Raw genomic sequence first — 25,181 nt, forward strand, 5'->3', positions numbered from 1 at the left:
TGTTGGCAAGAATATGATGCTAATGCTGAACTGTATAAAACTTAAGACTCTGGTATGAAGATGCAATGCAACGGCTGTCTGTACGATGGATGCTTCAGAAGATTAGGCTTGTCTATACAAGAGTTATGTGTTACACTGATATCATTGCATAAGATCATCGTATAAACTGATTCACTATTGAGTAAAACTTTACATCCGGAAAACACTTTTGAATTACACAAACAGACATTATACTTGTTTCCGTATTCTATCCTATTCTATTGAGCACATAACCTGTTGACCTACTGATCTTCCGTAAGATGCAACGAGTTGATGGCATCGTGTAGATCGAAATGGAAGAACGGAGTCGATCGATCCACAAGTGGAACGGTCTTTTGTGAGTTCTCTGAAGTTCTTCTCCTGGCATAGCTTCCATCCTTGTTTAAGGATACTCCATGAACATCTTTTTCGTCAACGTACGAAGCTCTAGATGAAGATGTACCACTTCCACTTCCACCTTGTTGGTTCTGATCGTATTGTCCAGTCTCAATGTCAACCGGTCTATTGTTGATTGGGAACCCATCTTCGTCTCTTTCAGGAACGGGATGAGGTGAAGCTACGTTTTCCAAATTTTCGATTACAGCAGGAGCGACTTCCAATGCAGTCCCCTTTCTGGTATTTCCCTGTCCGAATCCACCGGCAATCAAGGCTCTTCTAATCCAAGGTGACAGAATACCACAGAAGTGGAATTCAACTTTAGCATCTGCCCATTTCTCGACTTCTACTCTGGTATCAATCAAGTTTTGTACACCTGTCGTATCGAGGTTCGCTACGGCAGTGAAATCCAAGATGACAGCACGAAGTTTAGGTTTGGTTAGATCGTTCTCTGCTAAGATCGCGGCGTCCTTGGCTTTGGGTCCAGGATCGTTCCATGGTCTATCACCTGCTGAGATACCAGTGAAATCTTTACCTCGTCTAGTATGTTGTTTGACATAGTTGACTATTCGATCGTTGATCAATGAAGCATTGGGGTATAAGAAAGATTCTTCGAATCGGTAGATCACTACACCAGGTGGAGGAGCTTCGACGGGGATATCTTGATGAGCTTCTGAACAGAGTGGTAGATACACATCTCTGGTTTGATGACCGCCTTCAGCAGATTCAGGCTTGATCCTCACTCGACCGAGGAAATGGCCCTTGGGTCTAGCCAATCTGACCAACAACAAGACGATGGAGGTAGCGAGAGACCAGTAAATACCGGATTCGATAGTGTAGAAGACTGACCAGAGGACTGCACCGACGAAGATGATGTATTCCAAAGGTGATACCCTCCAGAAAGCATAAGAATGCTTGGGAGAAGCGACCAAATCTGCTACGGCGTGAATGATCAAGGCTGATAGAGTGGCATTAGGAATCCAGTAGAATGCAGGAGCAACAGCGTAAAGAGCGACAATGACTACTACACCAGTGGCCAAACCTGCGGCGGGAGTTCGTACACCTGCTTTCGATTTCAAGGCTGATCGAGAGAAGGAACCAGTAGAAGGATAAGCAGAGAAGAGTGTACCGAGGGTGTTGTTCACTCCGATAGCGATCAATTCCTGATTGGGGTTGATCTTATATCCGTTCAATCGACCGAAGGATTTTGAGATCGAGATGTGCTCCAACAATAAGATGATGGTGGCGACAGGGATGTGAGGACCAATAGCAGCGATGAGTTCACCGGTAATCTCGGGTCTACCGACATGTTGAAGACCCGATGGTACTGTACCGACCAAAGCGATTCGGGCAGTCTTGTGGTGGATGTTGATTCGCCATGAGATGATGGTGTAGATGATGATGACGAAAGCGTGTCTGACACAAGAAGCGAAGAATGCAGCTCTGGCATATCTGGGTTTCTTTTGTCCTACCCAGGCCAAACCCCATTTGATGAAGTATAACAAAGCTAGAGAAGTTACTCCAAAGGCAGCATCTAATGAACTGAATCTAAGGTTCTTCAAAGTGTTGATGATAACTTTGTAAGTTGCGTCTCTGGTGTTGAACCTCTTGGCTAAACCCATCAAAGCTGGGACTTGACCAGCGGCGATGTTGAGGGCTGAACCAGTCATGAATCCCGATACGGCAGGTTGAGGAATGAATTCTACCAACCATCCGAGCCTCAATAATCCAATTGCCAGGACGATGAAACCACAGATGAACGCTAGAGCGGTTGCGATCACCGGAGCAGAGTAGAGATCGCCATACTCGGATTGGACCTTTGAGATGATGTTACCGGTTTCTAATGACATGACTGCTACAGGACCGATAGAGACATCTTTGGAAGTGGCGAAGAAAGCATAGGTGAGCACACCGATGAAGGAGGAGTAGAGACCGTATTGAGGATCGAGTAAGGCGATTTTGGCATAGGAGAGTGATTGAGGTACCAAGACCATACCGACAGTGATACCGCTACATACATGGAGATCAAGTCAGCTTGATGATACATCTGTTCAGACGACTTAATCGCGAGATGACATACGCAACAAGATCACCGAACAACCATGTCAGGTTATACCTTGGAGCCCATTGTAAGAAAGGGAAGAGGGAGAGAAGATAATTCTTCACCTGGTTGTGGCGAAAAAGGTATTAGTAATCCATTTTGTATTGAATCGAAATTTTCAAGGCTGACTCACTCCTGATCTAGCATCTGGGGTTGCACTTTTGGCCCAGCCGAAGACTGAGATGGTTTCAGGTGTGGTATCGGTGTATCCAAAGTAATTCTTCACTTTGGTCTTGAGATCACGGGGTTGATGTTGGGATTCGTGTACTGCCTGCATCTTGGCTAGACGTCTTGATGACGAAGGGGAAGGGGAGGAAGGTGGAGAAGGTTCGTGAATACGAATGAAGGGATGAGTACCTCCTGTTGAATTCGTATTCGTATCGGTGACTGAATTTGGATTTGTTGTCGAAATTGTTTCAGTCGGAGATTGGGAGTGATCTTGTTCTTGATCTACGAATGTAGCTTTCTGTTTTCCTTTATAATTCCAAATCTTGTCGGTACTTATACTTTTCATTCGAAGAGAAAGAGGATATCTTGTGGTGTTAAAAAAGGTACAGTTGATCACGTCTTCGTTGCGTCTTATTTAAGGAGGAGAGATCTATGATGTGGTAAATGAACGTTGTAGTGGTAGAGGTGAGACAGAACAGAGACTTTTGCAGAGGATCATTCACCGTACGTTGAACGAAAACTTAGTAAAAAAGGAGTATTCAACAACAATCGAAAGATGTGATCAGTTAAAAATCTGGAATAGCTCGATACGTCATGTTAATTATCTGGAATTACCCCAGATCACTCCACGAGTCTGACGAGATCGTCCTACCCTTGCACGCACGATGCATCGAGATGTGGAGTATCAGTAGCATCAAATGTTGGAAAGAAATCGATTTAAAACGGTTAAACGATGGTGTAAAAATGAAATAGTAAGCGCAAAATGAAGACGACTGATCACGCCATACTCATAGTAGCGATATCTGAAAATTATAAATCTAAATCAAAATCGGTTAGACACCCCTCCCTTTGGGTTTTCAACCAAGTTTCACACTTCTTTCTTTCAGGGTAAGATTAAAAAACATCCGATTTTGACGGGGAACATCTCGGTGGAGGTGGCATTTCCAATTGCAACCTAAGCTTACCACACGATGTGTCTATGACCAGCACGAGACCATTGAATCAGGTTGATCTACTCGTATACTAGAATGCAGGTACTTCCCCGTCATGCGGCAGATACTGTACGTGAATTGGGAAGGAATGTTCAGGTGACCGTGCCTGTAGATCTATTGAATCGTTGATGCAAATATTGATGGCGACATCAGGCGTTATCTACAGATATTCATCATACTTGCTATCTCCATCCAAGTAAATTATCTGGAATACCTCTCTGATATCATTCTATTCAGATCATGCAGACAAGAGATGTAGATCATCGAACACTCTATCCTTTCGACGAAGGGATGAGATGACGATATTAAGCACGTCTTGGGAAGTCACCATTCGAACGAATCATGAAAACTGGAATGCTGCTTTTCTATTGCGCAATCATGAGATCAATGATCAACATCGGCTCATTCAAGGTACAGACAAACTAAATTTTCCATGTAATCTATCTCTTCCCGATATATTAAACTCAAAACATAGATAGGAGTTTTAAATCTATCATCTCCAAGTGAAGGTACAGTATTCCATATGTTTGGTAGGATTACTCCAACGAAGGCGCCATATCTCGTCTTCGTAGATGAAGAAAGAGAATGGTGTGATTGGAATGATATGAGGAGCGTTCATTGTAGCATGAACCAGTTCGTCATCTTGCTATCTTTGCTTGTGGTACAAGGCTTGATCCCTCTTTATGGTAAAGCATTTTTCATCGAGCAAGCGGCATGTACGTATGATATGGTCTATACCAGATCTATCCGCCAGTAGGTTGGTTCCAAGAAATAACAAAATCAAGCACAATATCAAATTACCTCCTTGACCTTTCTAGTAGGCATTGCAGGCATCATAACCTTCTTTACGATCTTCCCATTCTTCACTACCTCTTCGAGCGGTTTCTTCTTCTTTGCACTTGAATTACCTTTCTTGAGTTTCTTCGCCTTTGGGATATTGTCAAGATCGAAAGAACCCCACGATCCGTACACCTCGGCCCAGACTTTCTTGACTCCCGTGCCGACATTCGCATGGTCCACTTCATCCCTAGTTAACCATACCGTCGATCTTGGTGCTGATGCGAGAATAGGAGGAGGGGTAGGTGAAGGTATGACTGAATGATGGATATGATATGTCATGTTTATATGTGAGAATATATGAGGTATCGATGAAACGTATCGATGTGTTCCCATCCCAGCTGAGAACTCAAGGTAATCCTGCAAAGAGATCAAGGAAGCATCGAGGCATTTGGACGGTGAGGATGAGGTGGGCACGGGCGAGGTAGGAGGTTCGAACAATCCGGCTAGTAGACCTGTTCTTCATGTCAGCTAGCTGTGCATTTGTGAAAGACTACGGCCAGCTCACCTTTCTCAGGTCGTTTGACGAATAACCATTTCCTGTCCTCATCACTTTCACCTTTCCATTCTAGTACTAAAACAGATTCTTCCTCACTTCGCGACACCTTTTTCTCCTTGCGCATAGGGAAGATCGTGACACTTGGTATCTTATCCGTGTTAGGACTCAGTGGTATAGGAGCGCAGAGGGTACATATCGGTTCTTGGGGTGTAGGAGGAGGTTTTGATAACTACGCATATTCGACATCTATCAATATTCTTTAACAGCTATTGTATACTGTATCCACATACCTCGGAATAAGCTTTACATTCTTTTCTCAATGGACACGATCCACAATCCGGTGAAACAGGTTTACAAACTTGACTACCCAATTCCATCAAAGCTTGATTCCAATCTCCGGCAATCCCTTTTTCCTCTGGCAGTTCATTTACCAATGTTTCAGCCGAAGTCCAGAGGAATTTGATTGTACTGGGGCTTGTCTGCGGTGCGTGGACAGCAAGTAATCGAGTCAATAGTCGATGTATGTTTCCATCAACCTATATCATAAAATATAAGCCAAACATCGAGATCCACTTGTATAGTCAAGACGTACGATTGGTGTTCGCACCCCATACGCCATGGAACAAATTGCTCCTTCAAGGTGATAATCAGCTTACAGAGAGAAAACGGATACAGTTTTTAGTATGAGAACGACTCACCAGCAGTGTACCTTCCTACACCGTCGATCTCTTTTTCCATTACCGCCGGATCATCAGGCAATCTTCCTTGATATTTCGATTTGGACATTACAGTCTTGGCTCCAGCCAGTAATGATCGAGCACGACGATAATATCCAAGTCCACCTATCACACTACAGATCAGCACGAACTAGGATGACGAGGTACCACAGGGTAGCTCACGCCACATAGCATTTACTTCCTAGCTCAAATTCATTGATCAGCTTCCTTCGACAGATCTAAAGAGAGCGAGGGAAGGACATACCTCAACATCGGCTTTGGCTAGATCAGCTATTGTAGGCCATTTCTCTATCCACCGTTTCCAATATGCTATTACCTGATAGAAAGCGAACTGTCAATAAAAAGTGATTGCATAACGAATAAAGCGAAACTTGACTTACTGTAGCAACCTGGGTCTGCTGTAACATGACTTCGGAGACTGTACAGTCATAAAACAACAGTATTCATCAATCATCCAATTATGAGCGACAGCTGAGCGAGCTGAACGGTGTAAGCTTACCCCAAATCTGTCTCAGTCAGCTTGTAATACTTCAGGTACGCAAGGCATGCATCAGCTCACTTCATAAGCCCTCTGACCTTTCTCTTCCATACTCAATTCCGGATCATATCTCTTCCTCCATGGCATACCTCTCGTCTCTCTTTATACGCTCAATGCACAATGCACATTACATCAGTATCAAGATGCATCCAGAACCTCATGAACCAGTGGACGATATAGCTCACCTGCAACTTTCGAACCAATCTAATAAATCCTTCTGATATTTGACAATCTCGTCGACAGCATGATATTCCGATCCATGATCTCTTGTTACACTTGGTCCAGCAGTATCTTCAATATCTACCACTTCGCTTTTCGTCGTACCCTTACCGTTGGCTCTTTTCACCGTCGAGGTGGAAGAAGTAGTGACGGATATCCTCTTTCGTTTGACCGATGTTCGTCCGGTTGGACTGTCTGCTATGGGCTTATAATCACTACCATCTGAATCGGGGATGGATACGATGGAAGGCGATCTCGAAGAGCTCGCTCGCATGTCTATGAAGGTATAACGATCCTGGGTGTGTCAAAGATGGTATATGACTGATAGATGGATGAAAAATGAACACTCGTATTGGCGATGGTCATGTTCTTGATCTCACGGATGGACGCGTCGCGTTGAGAGGAGGCACAACCAGCCAATAGTGATTATGAGATTCCATAACGGTATGTATGTATCGTAGCTTTTTATCATCCTGCAAGCCATCAAGATGCATTCATCGAGTTGTGAGATCAGATATGCAGTCGACTGGGCGAGTCATTGTGCGAATAGATCCACAAAACAGCATTACATCTGGAATCGTTTCGTTTTCACCTGTGGAATGGATATTTTCTGATGATCAAAGATCAAAAACAAGGAAGCTGGCACGCTCAACTGGACAACCTAGTGTCAACACGCAATGAGTCTTTTCGAGATCGAAGACATTGAGAGTGCGAGCAATGGACTACCAAGAGCAACTGATGAGGTGTGATGTCTAGGGAATCAACTCTGATCTGACGTCCACTTTTACCTTGATTATGGATCTCTGTGGAACCCCTTCTGACGATTATCACTGGGTGCGCGTGGAAGACTTCATTCTCGCCTTGCATTTTCGTCATCATCACCATCACCTTCACCGTAGAACAATCCATCCAGGTTGATGTCCGACTCAACAGACAGCACATCGGTCATCTGTAGATCCATTTTTAGAGGGTATATACAATGCATTTTCCGTAACAAGCCCCTTCCATTTCAGCCTATCATCCCGTTCATACGAGCCACGGCGATCAAGCTTATGCACCTCCCCTAAGAACAATGAGAATTTAATGTCAGCATGAATCCACCGTAGGTCCTCAGAAAGTGATGGACGTAATTGAAAGAATGATGATGCGTAGAGAAAACTCACACTAAGATATTGTTACTGAAACAAAGCAACACAACGAAACATCAGCAAACGAGGTCGAAATTTCCATGTTGATCATCTCCTGATCCCAGAAAGGTACAATGTCAAGGGGACTCACATAGGGATATGGATGAGTTTGACGAAATAACCAATGAAACCCATGACGACGAATCCTACAGCGACAGCTCGACAAAGTTGGATGTACTCTGCAAAGTTGGCATAAAGCACCATGTTAGTAAGATGTCCTCTTGTCATCTTCTGAGGTGTAAAGTAACGGAAGATCCTTGATGGATGGGTAAGTTATATGACGAAAGTTGATCGAGTATCCCGAGAGAGCAGGGAAGTACGATGGATAAGGATCTGATGACACCTATATTCGTTGTCGCTAATCCAGCTTTCTGTTGATCTCCCTCCTTTTGTCCTGAGTTTACAGCATGACGTCCTCCCTCTTCGTTGTTATTTCATGCTCTGACAGCACGATGTTATCCTCTTTCATCGACCTCTTCTACCATCATCTCCAAGTCCTCCAACTCCTGAAAGTCTATTGATTCAATATTTCCCTGACTCCGACGATTCCACCACCGTACCGTGCTCTCGATATGGACATGTAGTTTATACACCTCCAGGATTTCGTAATATAACCATCTACAATCGATAGGAAGCAGAGGATGGAGAACTAACCTTCTTTCGATGGTTTCGTACATCTGTTCACAAACTACCACAACAACCACACAAAACCGTCAGCACTGTTGGTACTACTCATATTTGACATATTCCCCGTACAGTAACCATCAATCAATATGACTAATACACTCCGGTGCACGAATGGAATCGTACAGGGGTTCTTCTACTTGAAGGAAGGAATGGTCAACTCACCTGTGTACCTTCTTTGATGAACTGCTGAGGGATCTCGGCGAACTCTGTCAATTTCTCTGACATTGTGGTGTCCGGCGTCACTGGTGTAGGTGGAAGTCGAAAGAAGAAAGATAGCAGGGAATGTAATGGAGGTCGATAAGGTGCAGTCTGAAGGTGAGTTGAAATCGAAGGAGATGGATGGTCGATAGTTTATCACTCTGTGGTGCTGGAAGTGGTAACTCGAATTCGTTACCTGAACATGACCACGTGGCATTTTATGCTGCTCCAACCATGCAAGCTAAAGTTTACATGTTATATGCTTACTCGTGCTCTGACAGGACAACAGGGAAACATGTGATGATTGCATGCATGCTAGATGATGCTGTACCTGTGATGATTGTTGTTGTCCTACGGTACCATATGTTCACCTACGCTTTGACACCTGTCCAAGCCGTTGCTATACCGTTTGTATAATCCGTCCAAGCTCCACCTTTACCTTCTCTCAATTGACCAGTCTGGAAACCTGCGTTTCGCATACTTAACGAATAAGATATGTCAGCGTTGGTCATAATCGCATTCATACCATGCAGGAACCGATGAGGTAGTTTCGAGAGTGAGTGTATAGTCGTGTCCAGATGGAGGTTACTCACAGTTGTGCGAACTCAGGTTGCGATGGGAATCGTTCTATGGATTCTACCAGATATTGATACGATTCCGAATCACCAGCGAGGATCTTACCCATAATAGGGATGAATTGGAATGAGTATTGTCGATAAATCCTGTTATGCAAGGCAGACAACAGCATGCAAGTCAGTCTTCTCATCCTTCCTCGAGGAACGCATCCTAAAATAACAGTTCCGCAAAACAAATTATAAGAAAGAGATAGGAACCTACTCCTTGAATAGAGGATTTGACACTTTACCAAACTCCAGTACACCAATTTTACCTCCAGGCTTCAATACTCTGTGAGCTTCACTTAGGACTGCAGGTAATGAGGTACAGTTCCTGATTCCGAATGCGATGGTATACAGGTCGATGGAGTTATCTGCGATGTGGGAAGGGAGCGATTGGGCATTTCCATGGGTGAATGTTATTTGGGGAGCTGTATGATATAGATTGCAAGGTAAGCTTCGAGCGGACAAACTCAGATAGGCACCACAGTGCGTAAAAGAGGTCCAAGGAACAGATGAATGTACGAATGTGAGAACCGTAGACTCACTGTTATAGTAAAAAGTTTTTGCGACCCTCTTCCTACCTTCATCCAACATCCCCTGATTCAAGTCAACAATCTCCACCTGGATATCCCTACTGTTGAACTTCTCTCTTGCCCTATCAAGGATCCTCAACGCTATATCACCTGTACCTCCTGCAACATCCAGACACCTGAATGGTTCTCTGACCTCTATCGACGATCCCGGTACTTGATTTTGATGTAACGACGGAGGTAATCTGGGTAAGAGCGAAGAGACGAAAGAATCTTTCCATAGTCTGTGGATACCCAGGGACATCGCATCGTTCATCACATCGTAAGATGAAGCTACAGAGCTGAATACGCTTCCGACTGCATTACCATCTCGATGTCAGTACTTGATCCAATATGTGAGTGGGTCACACAGGTATGCGAGGGATGTGAACGAACCCAATGTCTCCTTCTGTTCCTCTGGTACCTCCTTGAACCCGAAATGAGTCGTCTTACCGTGCGATGTCGAGGCATTGCTCGATGGTGAGGGAGGTACTTGACCGACTATCTGGGATGTCGAAATACATCGAGCCACGATGTTTCCAGTTGAAAGACGTGATTTCGTTGAAGTGGGGATGGATCGGAGTAAATGGCGAGTATGAGTGTTCATCTTGTCTTTTTGGGGTTTTTTTTTTCTTGGTCTTTTTGTTCTTCGTTCTAAAGAAGATCACTTGCTATCTCTGCGGTTTCTGGGATCAGATTATGGTATACAAGTGTTTCGAATGACGTGTTTGATGATTCGTTTGATTGACAAAAAGAGATGGAGGAGAAGATAGCTCAGTTGCCGAAGGAATTATGACAAAAAAGTTACAAAAGTTAGTCCATCACTTTTGGATTCAGGGTAATGAATATACACAATAGTCTGACACTAAATCTTCGCAGACCAAGGTATCGCTATCGTCACATACCACACTATCTCTCATTCCTCATTATATTCTGCACCACTTCGACTTCTTTGTGACACCATAGATTCAGAGATCGATATAGATTCCTAGACTTCACTTTGTATTCCCTTTCATCGTCTTTGCATTCTCATACGAATATTACGAAAACCGAGAATACGTTAATCGAACGACGGTACAAAGGTATACGCGTGCCAAGGCCACTCACTCAAAAGTGCACATCGATCGCCGACTGCCTTGTCTCACAATCAAGCAAGATATTGTCATTTCCTCTCTTCTTTTTTCCCATTTCGGTCCAACCAATAGAGGTATAGAGAGATTGGAGTATAGAAATGGTTTCATCACGATCGTCGATCCTCTTACTCATTGCATCTCAATTATTGGCTTTATTACCTTCTACATCATACGTACTCGCCAGTCCATCGAAATGGCCTGATGTCCAGCCACTAGAACGAGAGATCCTCGGGTCAGCGACCAGTCCACGTCCAAAATTGGGGAAAAGAGCCAGTGGATATAACAATCCAGCTGATAATGGTGGTTATATGCTTACGGTGAGTCATATACGCATACGTCTGTCTCATTTGGGTCAAAACGGAGCGAGCTGATAAGGGAATGTATGATTTGGTTTGATTTGTAAATGACAGATCGTTAATGGAACATACCCAGCTGGTCTGGGTGAACCTTTGAATGTCATTCTGTCGGCAGATTCAGATAAAGAAGTTTTGGTTAAAAGCACAGATGAAGGAGGGTTCTTAAATTACATGCTGTGAGTGTCATTATCCCTTCTATGATCGATGTTCTGGTGGTGTTGTTAAGTAAGTTCGAACCGACCAAATGCTGACTGTTGGTTGGTTACTTTCCTTCCTTCTTGCTTTTCGACGATCGATAATGACATTCCTTTGACATCAATTCGAAACTTTGATCATATCCTACTATACCATAATTCCGGAATGGTTTCTGCCTACTCTCGCCCATAGCGTCGCCGGCCTAGGAGAAGAATGTCTCGGTCAACATTTGGGATCCATCCAGGAGGCCAACTTAGGTGATAACCAGGGGAACGTCTCGGAAGTAGAAGAACTACGATACAACTATGGTAATCCATATATCGGAACCTGTCAAGAGACGTTTAATGGTGGATTACATTTGAGATATTGGATCCAGAATACCACCAATGCTTATTTTATGGCTGTATCGGTGGAGATGGATCTGAACAGTGGACATGATATTGTTAGCAATGGGTGAGATTATCGTTCCTCTCTGACATGGTCACATTGGGGATAGACATCGAAGTTGCGATGGTCGTGTACTGCTTCGTAGAGCACTGTCTTACACGATGATTGCTGACCATTCGGTTCATAGCTACAATATAGGCCGGGACCAACTAATTGGCAATCTGACCGGAACGACTATCGAGACTAAGAATCTGACCAATACATCGACGTTCTCAGGAACAGGTACTTATATGAACTACACCTATCAGACCGACGTTCAGTACGTCTCGGGTTTGTTGAAGAACTCAAGTGGTGAGTTTTATAGAGAGTCGTTCTATGAGTGTGATAGAGGATGGTGTGCTGATGACAATCTGGTCAGATGACATCAACCATTATATAACGTGAGTATCCATTACAAATTCGAATTGTATGGTAGATACATAAACTGATCGTGTATTTTGGAACCAGGGTCGAGGAAGATGGTTTACCCGCAATAGATGGCCTGGTAGCCGTTTTGACAGTCAAGATAACTGATCGTCCTCCGTCGTACGTCTCTTGCACGGACAATCCATCCATTTACCATAGAACCTTCTTGGACTAACGAATGATGTTTTCATAGGAGCGGCGCATGGTCGACCATCTCTGGGGCACCCTTTATCGCCCTCTTGTTGCCTTTACTCTTCACCTCTCTTTCACCTCTCTCATCACCCTTTTCTAATTTCTAACAACTCCCGGGATCAATAAATATACATACATATATAGAACAAGAACACTAGTATAGCATAGCGACGTGACCAATAACATATAGATGGTGTTTCCTTCCTTCTCCTTTCCTTCCCTCTTCTATGACTTTATACGTTAGATCTGTTTATTTATGTACGATCTTTTTTTCATGTATCATCGTGTTATATAGCATTTATATATAGATCTAGAAATGGGACAATTTTGATGTATACCGAATATAGATAGAAACACCTCGGAACGTTGCAGCTTGGGGTTTGGTTTTGATTGATGGATACGGGTGATGGGGTGGAAATCCACGGACGAGTCTCAAATCTCTACAAATATTCATATGCATACAGCGCATGTGAGAAGGACGTCCATCTGTGGCCTACTGGCGGATAGGGCGTCCCCTTTTCCTATGGTGTTCTCTATTTATATGAGCTCGATACTCCCAGATAGGAACCAGTTGGAATCGGAGAACACCATAGGTCATCAATCATGTACATCCATAGGAAATACCTATGCTGTTCTTTCCAGTTAGGTGAGAATCGCCGCTGATGAATTTGATTCCGTTGCTCTATCGGTTAGAGGTGTTGTGTCATCATCGTCGTCAAGTATCCATTAATCTTAATCCTGATACCATCTTCTTTCTTTGATTTATCAATCATCATCAACGAATATTCTTTGACAACTTCTGTATTATCATTGATCTCTATCTCCCCGAGATCAGACTAGTAGGAAAGATCAATAGAATATCGAGAGGATCACAGATATCACAGAAAATTACCCATTTGCCATCGAATAATTCACAAGTTAGATTATCAACATGGCTGCTCCGATGCAAGTCGATGAAGCTGTCCCTGGAGATTCAAGTGAGTTCATCTTTCCACTGAAGAACTTTCTGTCTTCATGTTCGGACGAATGGAAAGCTGATGGTCTACCTTATTTCGCAGTTGACGGTGAGCATCGAACTGTGCATTCGGTAGAAGGAACAAGGTTGAAAGCTGATTAATCATCATGTCAATTGTGATTAGAGGGTTTGTACTCTCGTCAGCTGTGAGCTAAACAGATACTCCTCATTCTATATGATCTCAGCTGATACACTTATATACCACAGCTATGTATTAGGTCATGAGGGTGAGCTTCGTTCGGTGTTGCCATTGCGTACCACTGAGCTTACCGTTCAAACTCTGATAATAGCTATGAAGAAGATGGCAGCTTCGAACGTGTTGATTGTAGGGATGAAAGGTCTAGGTGTTGAAATTGGTAAGTATCTCTGGCTTTATAACCATTAATCATTCTGCGAGCTCATGATCATATCACCCTCTTGTAGCCAAGAACGTCGCTTTGGCCGGAGTGAAGACAGTCACAATCTATGATCCTGCACCCACCGAGATAGCAGATTTAGGCACCCAGGTGAGTTGTCCATACTATGAATGCGAGAGCAACTCAAGGTCCAAGCGTATGCCAATGACAAACACAATTTTAGTTCTTCCTCCGTGAAGAAGATATTGGTAAACCCCGTGCGGAAGTTACCCGACCAAGATTGGCGGAATTGAACAGTTATGTGCCTATCAAGCTGCTTGAGGGTAGTGGGGAGATCACTCCAGAGATGGTAGCGCCTTATCAAGTGAGTTGTCTACAGCGCACCCTTCCCAAATTCCAATGCTGGCATAGAACCAAGCTGACTAAACTGAACTTGACAGGTCGTAGTCTTGACAAACGCTACGATAGCCAAACAGGTAGAGATAAACGAGTTCTGCAGAGAGAAAGGTATCTACTTCATCGCCGCTGATGTCAGAGGTCTTTTTGGGTAAGCTACCCCGCTCACTATACATACTTAATCGTCATTCAAGCTGAGCTCATGTGACCCGTAGATCCGTATTCAATGATTTCGGTAAAGATTTCGCTTGTGTTGATCCTACGGGTGAGAACCCTCAGACAGGTATGATTGTCGAAGTTGAAGAGGTGAGTTTGATAGCTTCATTTCATGCCACCTCGTGCTGCAAAGCTGATGAAGACATGTCGTTCTGTAGGATGAAGAGGGTATCGTTACATGTTTGGATGAGACGCGACACGGTTTAGAAGATGGAGATTTTGTTACCTTCTCAGAAGTCAAGGGTATGGAAGGATTGAATGGATGTGAACCCAGAAAAGTCACTGTGAAAGGTCAGTAAACTCAGATCTGCACAGCAATCCCACTTCGCTCACACGCCTTTCGGATTTCAAAGGCCCATACACTTTCGCCATTGGTGATACAAGAGGGTTGGGACAATACAAGACTGGTGGTATCTTCACTCAGGTGAAGATGCCGAAGATACTTCAATTCGTGAGTAATATGCCCCCTTTAGTGAGAATCGCACTGACAATTCTTCCTCACAGAAATCCCTGAAAGAGTCACTTACCAACCCCGAGCTCTTCATAACCGACTTTGCCAAATTCGATCGACCTGAAACTCTTCACATCGGTTTCCAAGCCTTATCAGCATTCTATGAGAAGTCAGGTTATCTCCCTCGACCTAGAAATTCCCAAGATGCCACAACTGTCGTTTCTCTCGCCAAGGAGATTGCTGGTACTTCTGCTGAGCTCAACGAGAAGGTTTTGCAAGAACTTTCATACCAAGCTACAGGAGATCTTTCACCTATGGTAGCTGTTATTGGTGGATTTGTCGCTCAAGAAGTGTTAAAAGCTTGTTCAGCCAAATTCCACCCGATGCAACAATCGATGTACTTCGATTCATTGGAATCGCTACCTAAGCAATTACCTACCGAAGAAGATGCTCAGCCCGTTGGATCAAGATACGATGGACAAATTGCCGTCTTTGGAAAGACCTTCCAGGACAAGATCTTCAACAACCGACAATTCCTCGTTGGTTCGGGAGCAATCGGTTGTGAGATGTTAAAGAATTGGAGTATGATGGGTTTAGCCACCGGTCAAAATGGTATCATCCATGTCACCGATTTGGACACGATCGAGAAATCCAACTTGAACAGACAGTTCCTCTTCCGAGCTAAAGATGTTGGAAAATTCAAAGCTGAATCTGCTGCCTCTGCTGTCGCGGATATGAACCCCAACTTGAAAGGAAAGATCATCGCTCATCAAGACAGAGTCGGACCCGAGACTGAGCGTGAGTGTCAATGTGTCAGTTTGAAGTTATATACGTATACTAATGTTGAAGTGATCAGAGGAATACGGAGATGATTTCTTCGCTGCCATTGACGGTGTGACTAACGCTTTGGACAATGTTGCTGCTCGTAAGTCCACTTACCCAAAATATTCAGTATTTGAGCTGACTCAAGGCTCGTAACCCCTAGGTCAATATATGGACAGGCGATGTGTGTTCTACCAGAAACCATTACTTGAATCTGGTACACTCGGGACCAAGGCCAACACTCAAGTAGTTGTCCCATTCTTGACTGAATCATACTCCTCTTCTCAAGATCCACCTGAGAAATCTATCCCATCATGTACAGTCAAGAATTTCCCTAATGCTATTGAACATACTATTCAAGTGAGTTAGCTTACATCCAACCGACTACGCTTGACGCTGACAACGTATTCTGTCTCATAGTGGGCGAGAGAAGCTTTCGACTCATTGTTCGTCAATCCCCCCACTACTGTCAACCTGTACCTCTCGCAACCTAATTTCGTTGAAACTACCTTGAAATCCTCAGGACAACATCACGATCAGTTAAAACAGATTGAGAAATACCTCAAGAAGGATAGACCAATGAGCTTCGAGGATTGCATCAAATGGGCTAGATTACAGTATGAGAATGATTATGTCAATGAGATCAAGCAGTTGTTATTCAACTTGCCCAAAGATCAGGTGAGTGGTTGTGTATACTCCTAGCGGTTACAATATTGATTTCTGACTGACTTGACCTTTTCTTTAGGTCAACTCAAATGGTACTCCATTCTGGTCGGGACCTAAACGAGCACCGGATGCCTTGAAATTCAACATTGATAACGTGAGCTCCTCATCCTGCGCGGATTCCATTCAGCGGCGGACGGCCAGCTTATAACTTTTCGCATAGCCTCTCGACTTAGACTACCTAATCGCTGCTGCCAACCTCCACGCATTCAACTACGGTCTCAAGGGCGAACGCGATCCCGCTTTGTTCCGAAAAGTACTTGCATCATTTGAGATACCCGAGTTCACCCCTAAGAGCGGAGTGAAGATCCAAGTTAACGAGAACGAGCCCGCACCTCAACAAGATGACAGTGAGTAATCGCCATCGCACCGCGAATGGAATTATGAGCACCTAAAGAACGAGATGCTGAGAGTTACTGCCCATGACAGGTGATGAGGATATCGACACATTAGTCGCTTCCCTGCCACCGCCCTCATCCCTCGCTGGATTCAGACTCCAACCTGTTGATTTCGAGAAAGATGACGACACCAACCATCACATCGATTTCATCACTGCCGCTTCTAACCTTCGAGCTACAAATTACGGTATCACCCCTGCTGACAGGCATAAGACCAAGTTGATCGCTGGTAAGATTATCCCTGCTATCGCTACCACCACAGCTTTGGCTGTCGGTTTAGTATGTTTGGAGCTTTACAAGGTGAGCTCTAGTGCACCTGAATGAACATAGTCAAAGCTGATGATGCTTTCTGCACAGATGATCGATGGCAAGAATGAATTGGAAGATTACAAGAACGGTTTCGTTAACCTTGCATTACCGTTCTTCGGTTTCTCCGAACCCATCGCTGCTGCTAAACAGAAGGTGAGTCTACGTTGGATCGACCAGTTCCTAAGGATGTGTACTAATTGCAGCGTTTGTTTCGCTCTTATTGTAGTACGGCGAGACCGAATGGACTCTCTGGGACAGATTCGAGATCGATGGTAACCCAACTCTACAAGAGTTCTTGGACTGGTTCAAGAACAATCATAAACTCGAAGTTCAAATGGTTTCTCAGGGAGTTTCGATGTTATGGTCTTCCTTCGTACCTGCAAAGAAGGTGAGTCATGAGTTGGATTCCGTGTTAGATCTACGGTATGCTGACATTTGCACTCCTGGTGATGTAGGCTGCGGACAGAATGTCAATGAAGATGTCCGAACTTGTTGAACACGTTTCAAAGAAACCTATCCCACCTTGGACCAAGAATCTGTTGGTGGAAGTCATGGTGAATGATGAGGACGATGAAGATGTCGAGGTGAGTTATCTTGATGTTCTGCGTTGATATTTGCTGTGTACTGATGGGACTGTGATTAGGTACCTTACGTCTTGGTCAAGATTTAATTTGCTAACACGTAGACAAGAAGAAGATAATATAAGGAAGAAAGTGATAGATCGAAGAAGATCGGATTGTTTTATACGTATATATACTGCTATATGCAGAAGATGTTTTCTGTTCACCAACAAATATTGTACTTGCAAGCCGGCTGGTTTTCAGTATAAGATGTTACAACATTATACATTGACTTAGGTAAATTATCTATCATTTTAAGTCCCTTCTGTCTTTTTTCCTACAGGTGACCATGATTTTATCACTGTCCTTCTACCTCAACTTCATCTCTTGGTTTCTCACCGTGAGCTTGCTGCCATTGATCCGTTGCCCAGACTATTGTATGGCAATTTGACATATCAGCAATTATCCATGTTACCTTCAACGTGAACTCTCAGCAAGATAGACTCTTCAACTCACTGGCTTTATCGAACCTTCCACTTCCCCCACCTTCGCTAGCGAACCTATCTGGATTGGCCAAACTGCATTTCAAAAATTTACCTCGACCTTGATATCCCGGTAATTCATTTAAATCAAAATTATCAATAGCATCTTGAGCGTCGGAGGGGTGAGAGAATGTTATAAAAGCGAATCCACGATGTTTCGATTCTACGTTGGAAATATCATATGATCATAAGCTTATGCCTCTGTTTGGGTGAATACTTGAAATGTGGACTTGAGAAAGGGATCAGATGGAGAACTCACGATCATGGATTTCATGTGGGATTTTGATATCGATTATATCACCTACAAACGATCACAGAATGATAGTGTCAGCGTCATGAGGAGATCGTTCAGAGGAATCCATGTTCCTGAACCTATTGGTACGCATACTCTGCTCTGTCCTCGGCGTATATGATAGTTTTGACATGCAGATTGATTAACCATAATCTACTCACCAAATGTCACAAAAGCAGCTAACAGCTGATCCGCGCTCACCTCTGGTGCTAATCCAGCTACGTACACCGTGTTCTTCTTATTTGACCCGGAAGGTAGGTTCATAGCCGTATCGTTCTGCATTGTGGACAGTACAGGATTTTACTGTATGGATGTTGGAGTGATGTTATGGATCAAGCAAAGCGAATTGAAGCTCTTGTCAAGCTAGAAGAGCTTCAAGGAAAGCTGAACTCACCGGACGGTGTGATATTACGTAATACACTATCTGGATGACGTAAACACGAAGATTTCTAGTGCAGTGAAGGCAAGTGGATGCATGATCAAGTACAAGTTGCAAGGGACGAAGTCATGGTAGAGAAGTTAGACTATACCTCATCTCATCTCCTTACGGATCCAAACACAACAGAAATTGCTTCTCCTGCACCCCGTCCTCACAAGTCCATTCAGAATCCCCACCAGAATGATCATGGCGGACGAGCTTGACCGACCCTTAGCCAAACGGTCCCGATCGAGTAACAGCACACATTCTCAAGTCCCCTCTGGACTGCTATGTCTTCCTGACGAGATACTAGAGCAAGTTTATTTGTTTCTGGAAATCAATGGCAGACTACGTTTGAGATCGGTAAGCTTGTCTCTCTATCACGAACTTCATCTGGATTATGCTCATTTCACATGTAATGTTCGTCGTTTAGGTCTGTAAGGCTTTGCGAGACGTATTCGATTCATCTGCACTGTTGCAATACAAATTCACGTTGGAGACTACAGGATATCTCGATGTTCCAAACAATACGTCATCTTCATCTCTCACTAATCCTCACGAGAACCCAGACAACACCCCTCTCTCTTCATCGCCTGAAGAACCCTCTTCCAACTCGTCATCGTCTGTCATCACCCTCAAATCCCCTCATACAGACCGACCAAGACAGACTATCCCATCTGTCTCACTCGCACCATGGCCCAAGGAACCCTCCACCCTGACTCCACATGATGCTGTCATCTCACCAGCCGACAGGAACAAGTTGTTGAAAGAGCGAGAAAAGAGGTGGGAGACGTTGGATTGGGGTGAGAAAAGGACATTCAAAGTACAAGGTAGAGAAGGTGTATATGAATTGCAGGAAGGGATATTCTTGATGTGCGATGATTTCAATGATATGGATGATGACAAGGTGAGCCATATGTCTCCTGCCCTAATAGCTAAATACCGCTTCTCTGTGTGCTTGCACTTTGGTGAATGTGCTAATTGGTGAATTCCCATGCCAGCCCTCCTCAATACGGCTTGTACCTTTACCTTCTATGCAGGATCCAGATTTGGAGGATCCGCCTATACAGACTACCTCTCATAAAGTTGATTTCCCAATTTCGGATCTTACTATGGATCCCACACAAGATCTGATTGTAGTCAGCGAACATAGGTGAGTCGGAGTTATTATTCTTAGCATGATGTGATTTTGATGAGAATCTCGATGACTGATCTCATTTGTATGACAGACCCGAATCATCAGATGCTAAGCGATCAGCTCCTACTCATCGATATCATCTCTTAACATTATCGACTCTGAAACCACATCCACTAGCCAATTCAGACACATTGGATTTCCCGCCTTTCTCGCAAGCCATCATGGATACTCGGCAACTGCTGCAGGTCATGGGTGATACCCTTGTAGTGCAAGTGTCAAGATTTACACCTGCTTGGGTATTAGCCGGGCTAGGGTTTGGGATAGGTGCATTGGGTAGTCTGGGTCATGAAGAAGAGATGGTTGCTTGGAATTGGAAAACTGGAAAGGTTTTATCTGTAAGTTGAGCACCGGATCCCTTTTCTCTTTGTTTTTCATTCGGAACGAGGGCAATGCTTACAAGGCTACTCGACCCTACATATAGCGTATATCGCTACCTGAAAACGGGTGGTTCTCGTCATTCGCCCTCTTAACACCTACGACATTCCTCGTTACCTCCACATCCAATATCTCACCTGTCTTACCATCCGAAACTCGATCAGTCGGGTCGATATTCCCACCTGTTATCCAGGTCTATTCATTTTTACCCGACCGCAACAACCCTATTGACCCTGTACAACCTCTGGATACTGATCCAATGGATGATACAACCCCTCGACCAGTATTATTGGCACAATTGCAATTGCCTCCTTTTGCAGATGAGGTATCAATTCATGCGTTTGACGTAAGACCGGATCCTGCTTTCCCACCTAATTCAGGCTCTGGTCCTACCTTGGGTAAAACCAAACCATTCACGCAAAATCCAAGTAAAGGAGTAATGGTATTTGAGTTGAAAGTGGTTGGGAATACCGAAGACGATAATATACCAATTAGAGATCGGAAGAGATCATATGAGATTTTTATCCTTCGTGAGACTCTAGTGAAGTTTGCAACAGAAGGGGAAGAGAGATTGAAGGAAGCATATGGGAATGGAGGTGATTTCGATGGGTTGGGCATAAGGGGCGTGGAGAGAAACGTACCTTGGAGTGAATGGGGTGAGGATAATACAAGATTCATGGATGCGGTCATGAAAAGAAGGAGCTGGGTGAGTCTTTCTTTACTTCTCAGTCAATTCAGCTTCTTTCTTATGTTATCCGTATCAAGATGAAGCTGATAAAAGGTAATATGCACATCTAGGTATGTTCATGTTCGGGATACCGGTTCGTTTCCCTTATACCTGCCATCCGACCCTCGGGACATGGTCTTTGGCCTTCAAGTGAAGATCCCAATTTGGATGATCTGGAGGATGAGACTCATGAGATCATCCCCCCACCTAAACGATCGGATCTTATGATATTCGATTTCTCACCTGTAAATATACGCAGAACCCAATCTACTGAGGAAGAACCGATGAACTTTATGGATTATGCTAAAAAGGATTGGTCTATAAAAATCAGAGATGCACCTTCGATGTTGCCCAAAGGAAATATATGGAAAAATGATGTAAAGAGTGCATTGCCATTTAGGGAAATAAGGAGGGATCATGGAGGATTGGCAAATGGAGTTATGTGTGATGATCAGCGGATCATAGTAATTCATGTGAGTGGAACGATTTTTGATCATTGAGATTGTACTGGTCGCTTGAGTGGAAATGGAAAGCTAATGCTGTGTAATGATGGTAGACACAAGCTAGACGGAATGGTGATTGGTCGACTATAAGTCAAGAAATGAGTGTGTTATGTATGTAAAGGGTATAGATTATAGAAGGTCGGGAAAGGCAATATGTCTGTATCAGTGATTTTATGTATATTATGGAAATAGTGTGCTGAAATGATTACATTCTACCGACGGTCGGAGCCTATCAAGCTATCTACAATTTGTAGCTGTGATTGACGGAAGTATGTCGATGTCGTACTCCCAAAGTGGCAAGTCGTGGTTGATGGTGGCAACAACATGAATGCTTCTTGTGCCTTGCTCGTTCGTTTTCTTCGGCGTATATCCGAGATCGCTGTGCGTGTGTGTGTGTGTAGGACTGTTGTGTATGCTTCTTTTCGTTCCTATCGACTGACGCAGCATGATCAAAGTCACCAGAACCCAGATTTATCTATCATGTACTCCTGTTTATCTTCTTAGATTCGTCTTTTGTCAAATCCATTTTCCTTCTAATCGACACACTTGAAATCCAAAGCAACGTCAAACCTAACGACATGTCCGTAAGTCTCTGTATGCAGGAGCACTGTGAAATTTATCCGGGCTAAAACGGCTGAGCTTCTTTTTAATTTTCAGGGACAACAGCAACCTGTTAAAGTTGAAATCGCCGTATATGACTTTATCGATGGTCGATTCGTCCCAAAGACCACCTCCTCCTCTTCTACCTCGGGCTCGACGAGTAGTTCCTCTAATTCTTCGGGAAGTAGTACAGGTAGTACCAGCACGAGCTCAACTTAGGTAAGTCATACTTGTGAGAGTAAGGTATTTCAGCACGATGGACGGCTAATCCGATTGGACATGTCTATTCTATGTCAGATGATCACACTTAACGAGCGGGTGATAATGAATATGAGATGATAATCAAGATTCTTTATAATGAGTTTTCTTGGAGCTTTATCTTATTGATAATTTGGATGATAATGATATATGTATGCAAACCATCTTGGCTTGATGGCGAGGTCCGTACCATCGGTGTTGGTGGCAAATCAGTCCAGTTACGGTGAACTGCTGTAAAGGCTTCTCATCGCCCTCGAAATTTCTCGCAAGGTGCAGCACGTCTCACTCTCGGACTGTTTATCGAGGTCAAGATATCAGCTACGCCATTTATAGTGATTTATGAAAGGCACCTTGACTCACTACGTCCTTGAACACCTCAACCTTTGGCGTTCTAGGCGCCATTCTAGGTCTACAGTAGAAGCGCTCTGAGGTAGAGTCTCTCCTTACCATGGTGTAGCCTCTATGTTGAATCAACCATTATCCTTCGTCTTTCCTATCCACAGAACCGACAGCACTGTCTTTCTTTGATACTTGCCTGCTGAGAATCCTCCTTTCGTTGAGGGTACAGCATGCAATCATCGGTCAAAACCGACAAATACGCATCTTCATTACATCATCTATATTGCTTCTCCACGTCTTGATAGTTTACTCAATCTTTTATAACGTGTTGAGACTTTCTGAAAAGGTGCACAGCTTCTCTTGGCTGAAACGCAGTTAATCTGTCTTCTATACTGCATATGGTTAGCGCTCACTCTGTTCTTTACTTCGGGATCGTTGATACCTCGACTTTATGCCATTGTATACACAGATTACCGAATTTGGTCACTTGATCATGGTTTCCACTCAAAACAGCGAAGATCAGTATCTGCATGATGTGGACAGATAATTATATAACAATCACTTCGCTTCATATTGACGTTCTTGAAATTTTTAGCACTCATCGAGATAAATATAACTGTTTCTTAATTTTGATTTATCCACACTAAACAGATAATTCTACCACAGTCCATATCAGTAAACATGTCTGTAAGTAATTCCTAGCCGAGCTTCACCTTTGATGACTCTTGCTGATTATCTGTTGTTGCAGCACGAAGACGTAGTCTACGGAAGGTCTTTCCGACCAGCCAACCAACCTAACCCCAACCTCTCTTCCAACGCCTCAGGTGGGGGAAATAGCAGCGGTAGCAACATCAACACCGGCACCTCTCGAGTTAACGACAGTTCTGGTAGCTCCAACAGTACCGCTGGGAATAGCTCCAACCAAGAAGCGAAGAAATGAGAAGTAAGTTGAGTTATCCTGTTATCACGTATAAAGTCAATGAATGTGGTTGATTAGTTTCATAGGTCAACCATGCAATAGGAGTATTGTAGGAAACTTGTTCACTTTCTTTAGTATGAGGGTTGATCGAACCAGGATGATACGACGAGCTGACTGGAGATTGAAGCGGTTGAGAAGATGGGTATGATGCATGTACATATCAAATGTTCTTGATGGTCTGTACAGTGGCAGGTCGAAATGTCGCATGAGCATTTTGCTACAGAGCAGCGTCGCTCTGCGGTTTGCTGTTCCACAGTACATCAGGATGATTATCGTTAGCGGGAGAAACAAATTCTCTGAAGCACTCGTGGTCACTGTAAATGAGGAAGACGCGACTTACTCCACTAAGATCTGTGGGTTTATCTTCCAAAGGACATACTATAGCCAGTGGAACTCGCTTGTCGAGATCCCTTGGCGAGGTGCAGAATCATACAATCAGACTTATCTTCTTTGTGTCGGTATTTCCACATTTGTGAGTCGACCATCCACTATGCTGAATACAGCAGGCCGACCATCGGAAAAGACTATCATCGGACTTACCATTCCAGGCTAGCTGATGGATCCTCAAAACGGTAATCTTTGCAAAAAGCAGTGTTCCTTTGCATCATATCTTTTCATGACATTGCGCTTGAGCACCTTTACAGTGCTTCTCAGAAGATTTCAGACCACATATCCTGCTTTTTTCCCCAAATGTCAGATAGGACAGGATCGAAAAGACCGAAATCGATCACCCTCGCCTTCTTTCACTGGATACCTCGAATGGCCACACCAGCACAGGTATATAAACCACTCTTCTCTTCGTCAATTCCCTTTTCATTTCCTTTCTATCCAGACCATTCCACTCTGAAACGTCATCCGACCAATTGATCGGCTATATATCCATTGATAAGGTAATTGACACACAACAAATATGGTATCTGTAAGTATATCATCTCTTTCCTATCCCCCATCTTATACACAGCAGGCTTCGTGAGCTTAGCTGATATTTGAGGGTCCGACGTACGTGTAGATCCCGAACAGCGATTGGATCCCTTCTCGACCCGCTCCCAAACCACCTACCGAAACTCCTAGTGGCAACTCTGGTTCTGGAGGTGGCAACTATTCCGGTTCCACCGGATCCAATGGGTCTGGCGGTTCTGGTCAAACTTCTGGCCAAGGTGGTGGCGATAAGAAATGACTTGTGGTGGTGTTCTCAGGTAAGTTCAACAACTTT

General features: G+C 43.8%; 9 protein-coding genes across 9 annotated transcripts; 4 read left to right on the plus strand and 5 right to left on the minus strand.

Moving 5' to 3' along the window:
• Positions 1–281: 281 nt before the first annotated feature.
• Positions 282–3,029, minus strand: V865_000840 (uncharacterized protein; the record flags this gene model as incomplete). The annotated part of the gene is made up of 3 exons (XM_066224668.1): positions 282–2,424; positions 2,495–2,580; positions 2,649–3,029. 3 exons carry the CDS (start codon positions 3,027–3,029, stop codon positions 282–284), a joined length of 2,610 nt encoding a protein of 869 aa, XP_066080765.1.
• A 1,438-nt stretch (positions 3,030–4,467) lies between these two features.
• V865_000841 (A/G-specific adenine glycosylase) lies at positions 4,468–6,779 on the minus strand (the record flags this gene model as incomplete). The annotated part of the gene is made up of 11 exons (XM_066224669.1): positions 4,468–4,967; positions 5,021–5,240; positions 5,302–5,547; positions 5,604–5,644; positions 5,710–5,853; positions 5,911–5,929; positions 5,993–6,064; positions 6,129–6,166; positions 6,248–6,254; positions 6,308–6,386; positions 6,472–6,779. The coding sequence occupies 11 exons, from the start codon at positions 6,777–6,779 to the stop codon at positions 4,468–4,470; spliced, it is 1,674 nt and encodes a 557-aa protein (XP_066080766.1).
• A 776-nt stretch (positions 6,780–7,555) lies between these two features.
• Positions 7,556–8,604, minus strand: V865_000842 (protein translocase SEC61 complex gamma subunit, archaeal and eukaryotic; the record flags this gene model as incomplete). The annotated part of the gene is made up of 5 exons (XM_066224670.1): positions 7,556–7,568; positions 7,669–7,683; positions 7,784–7,871; positions 8,347–8,380; positions 8,542–8,604. 5 exons carry the CDS (start codon positions 8,602–8,604, stop codon positions 7,556–7,558), a joined length of 213 nt encoding a protein of 70 aa, XP_066080767.1.
• Positions 8,605–8,948: 344 nt separating this feature from the next.
• V865_000843 (uncharacterized protein) lies at positions 8,949–10,370 on the minus strand (the record flags this gene model as incomplete). Its single annotated transcript, XM_066224671.1, has 5 exons — positions 8,949–9,057; positions 9,171–9,299; positions 9,415–9,622; positions 9,740–10,081; positions 10,160–10,370. 5 exons carry the CDS (start codon positions 10,368–10,370, stop codon positions 8,949–8,951), a joined length of 999 nt encoding a protein of 332 aa, XP_066080768.1.
• A 624-nt stretch (positions 10,371–10,994) lies between these two features.
• V865_000844 (uncharacterized protein) lies at positions 10,995–12,598 on the plus strand (the record flags this gene model as incomplete). Its single annotated transcript, XM_066224672.1, has 7 exons — positions 10,995–11,213; positions 11,307–11,428; positions 11,640–11,900; positions 12,022–12,185; positions 12,253–12,274; positions 12,342–12,419; positions 12,493–12,598. 7 exons carry the CDS (start codon positions 10,995–10,997, stop codon positions 12,596–12,598), a joined length of 972 nt encoding a protein of 323 aa, XP_066080769.1.
• An 824-nt stretch (positions 12,599–13,422) lies between these two features.
• Positions 13,423–17,847, plus strand: V865_000845 (uncharacterized protein; the record flags this gene model as incomplete). Its single annotated transcript, XM_066224673.1, has 21 exons — positions 13,423–13,555; positions 13,631–13,652; positions 13,714–13,733; positions 13,797–13,862; positions 13,930–14,012; positions 14,086–14,226; positions 14,303–14,409; positions 14,474–14,564; positions 14,633–14,765; positions 14,828–14,925; positions 14,979–15,723; positions 15,782–15,850; positions 15,911–16,107; positions 16,168–16,425; positions 16,493–16,567; positions 16,634–16,820; positions 16,900–17,168; positions 17,226–17,330; positions 17,404–17,565; positions 17,633–17,761; positions 17,821–17,847. 21 exons carry the CDS (start codon positions 13,423–13,425, stop codon positions 17,845–17,847), a joined length of 3,117 nt encoding a protein of 1,038 aa, XP_066080770.1.
• Positions 17,848–18,095: 248 nt separating this feature from the next.
• V865_000846 (uncharacterized protein) lies at positions 18,096–18,853 on the minus strand (the record flags this gene model as incomplete). Its single annotated transcript, XM_066224674.1, has 4 exons — positions 18,096–18,169; positions 18,254–18,442; positions 18,539–18,580; positions 18,733–18,853. 4 exons carry the CDS (start codon positions 18,851–18,853, stop codon positions 18,096–18,098), a joined length of 426 nt encoding a protein of 141 aa, XP_066080771.1.
• Positions 18,854–19,190: 337 nt separating this feature from the next.
• On the plus strand, positions 19,191–21,911 carry V865_000847 (uncharacterized protein; the record flags this gene model as incomplete). The annotated part of the gene is made up of 7 exons (XM_066224675.1): positions 19,191–19,352; positions 19,423–19,896; positions 19,991–20,142; positions 20,219–20,522; positions 20,609–21,268; positions 21,361–21,762; positions 21,846–21,911. 7 exons carry the CDS (start codon positions 19,191–19,193, stop codon positions 21,909–21,911), a joined length of 2,220 nt encoding a protein of 739 aa, XP_066080772.1.
• An 82-nt stretch (positions 21,912–21,993) lies between these two features.
• Positions 21,994–22,611, plus strand: V865_000848 (uncharacterized protein; the record flags this gene model as incomplete). Its single annotated transcript, XM_066224676.1, has 3 exons — positions 21,994–22,048; positions 22,297–22,376; positions 22,450–22,611. 3 exons carry the CDS (start codon positions 21,994–21,996, stop codon positions 22,609–22,611), a joined length of 297 nt encoding a protein of 98 aa, XP_066080773.1.
• Positions 22,612–25,181: the final 2,570 nt, after the last annotated feature.

Source organism: Kwoniella europaea, chromosome 1 (assembly GCF_036810445.1).
Source record: "Kwoniella europaea PYCC6329 chromosome 1, complete sequence".
Classification (NCBI taxonomy): domain Eukaryota; kingdom Fungi; phylum Basidiomycota; class Tremellomycetes; order Tremellales; family Cryptococcaceae; genus Kwoniella; species Kwoniella europaea.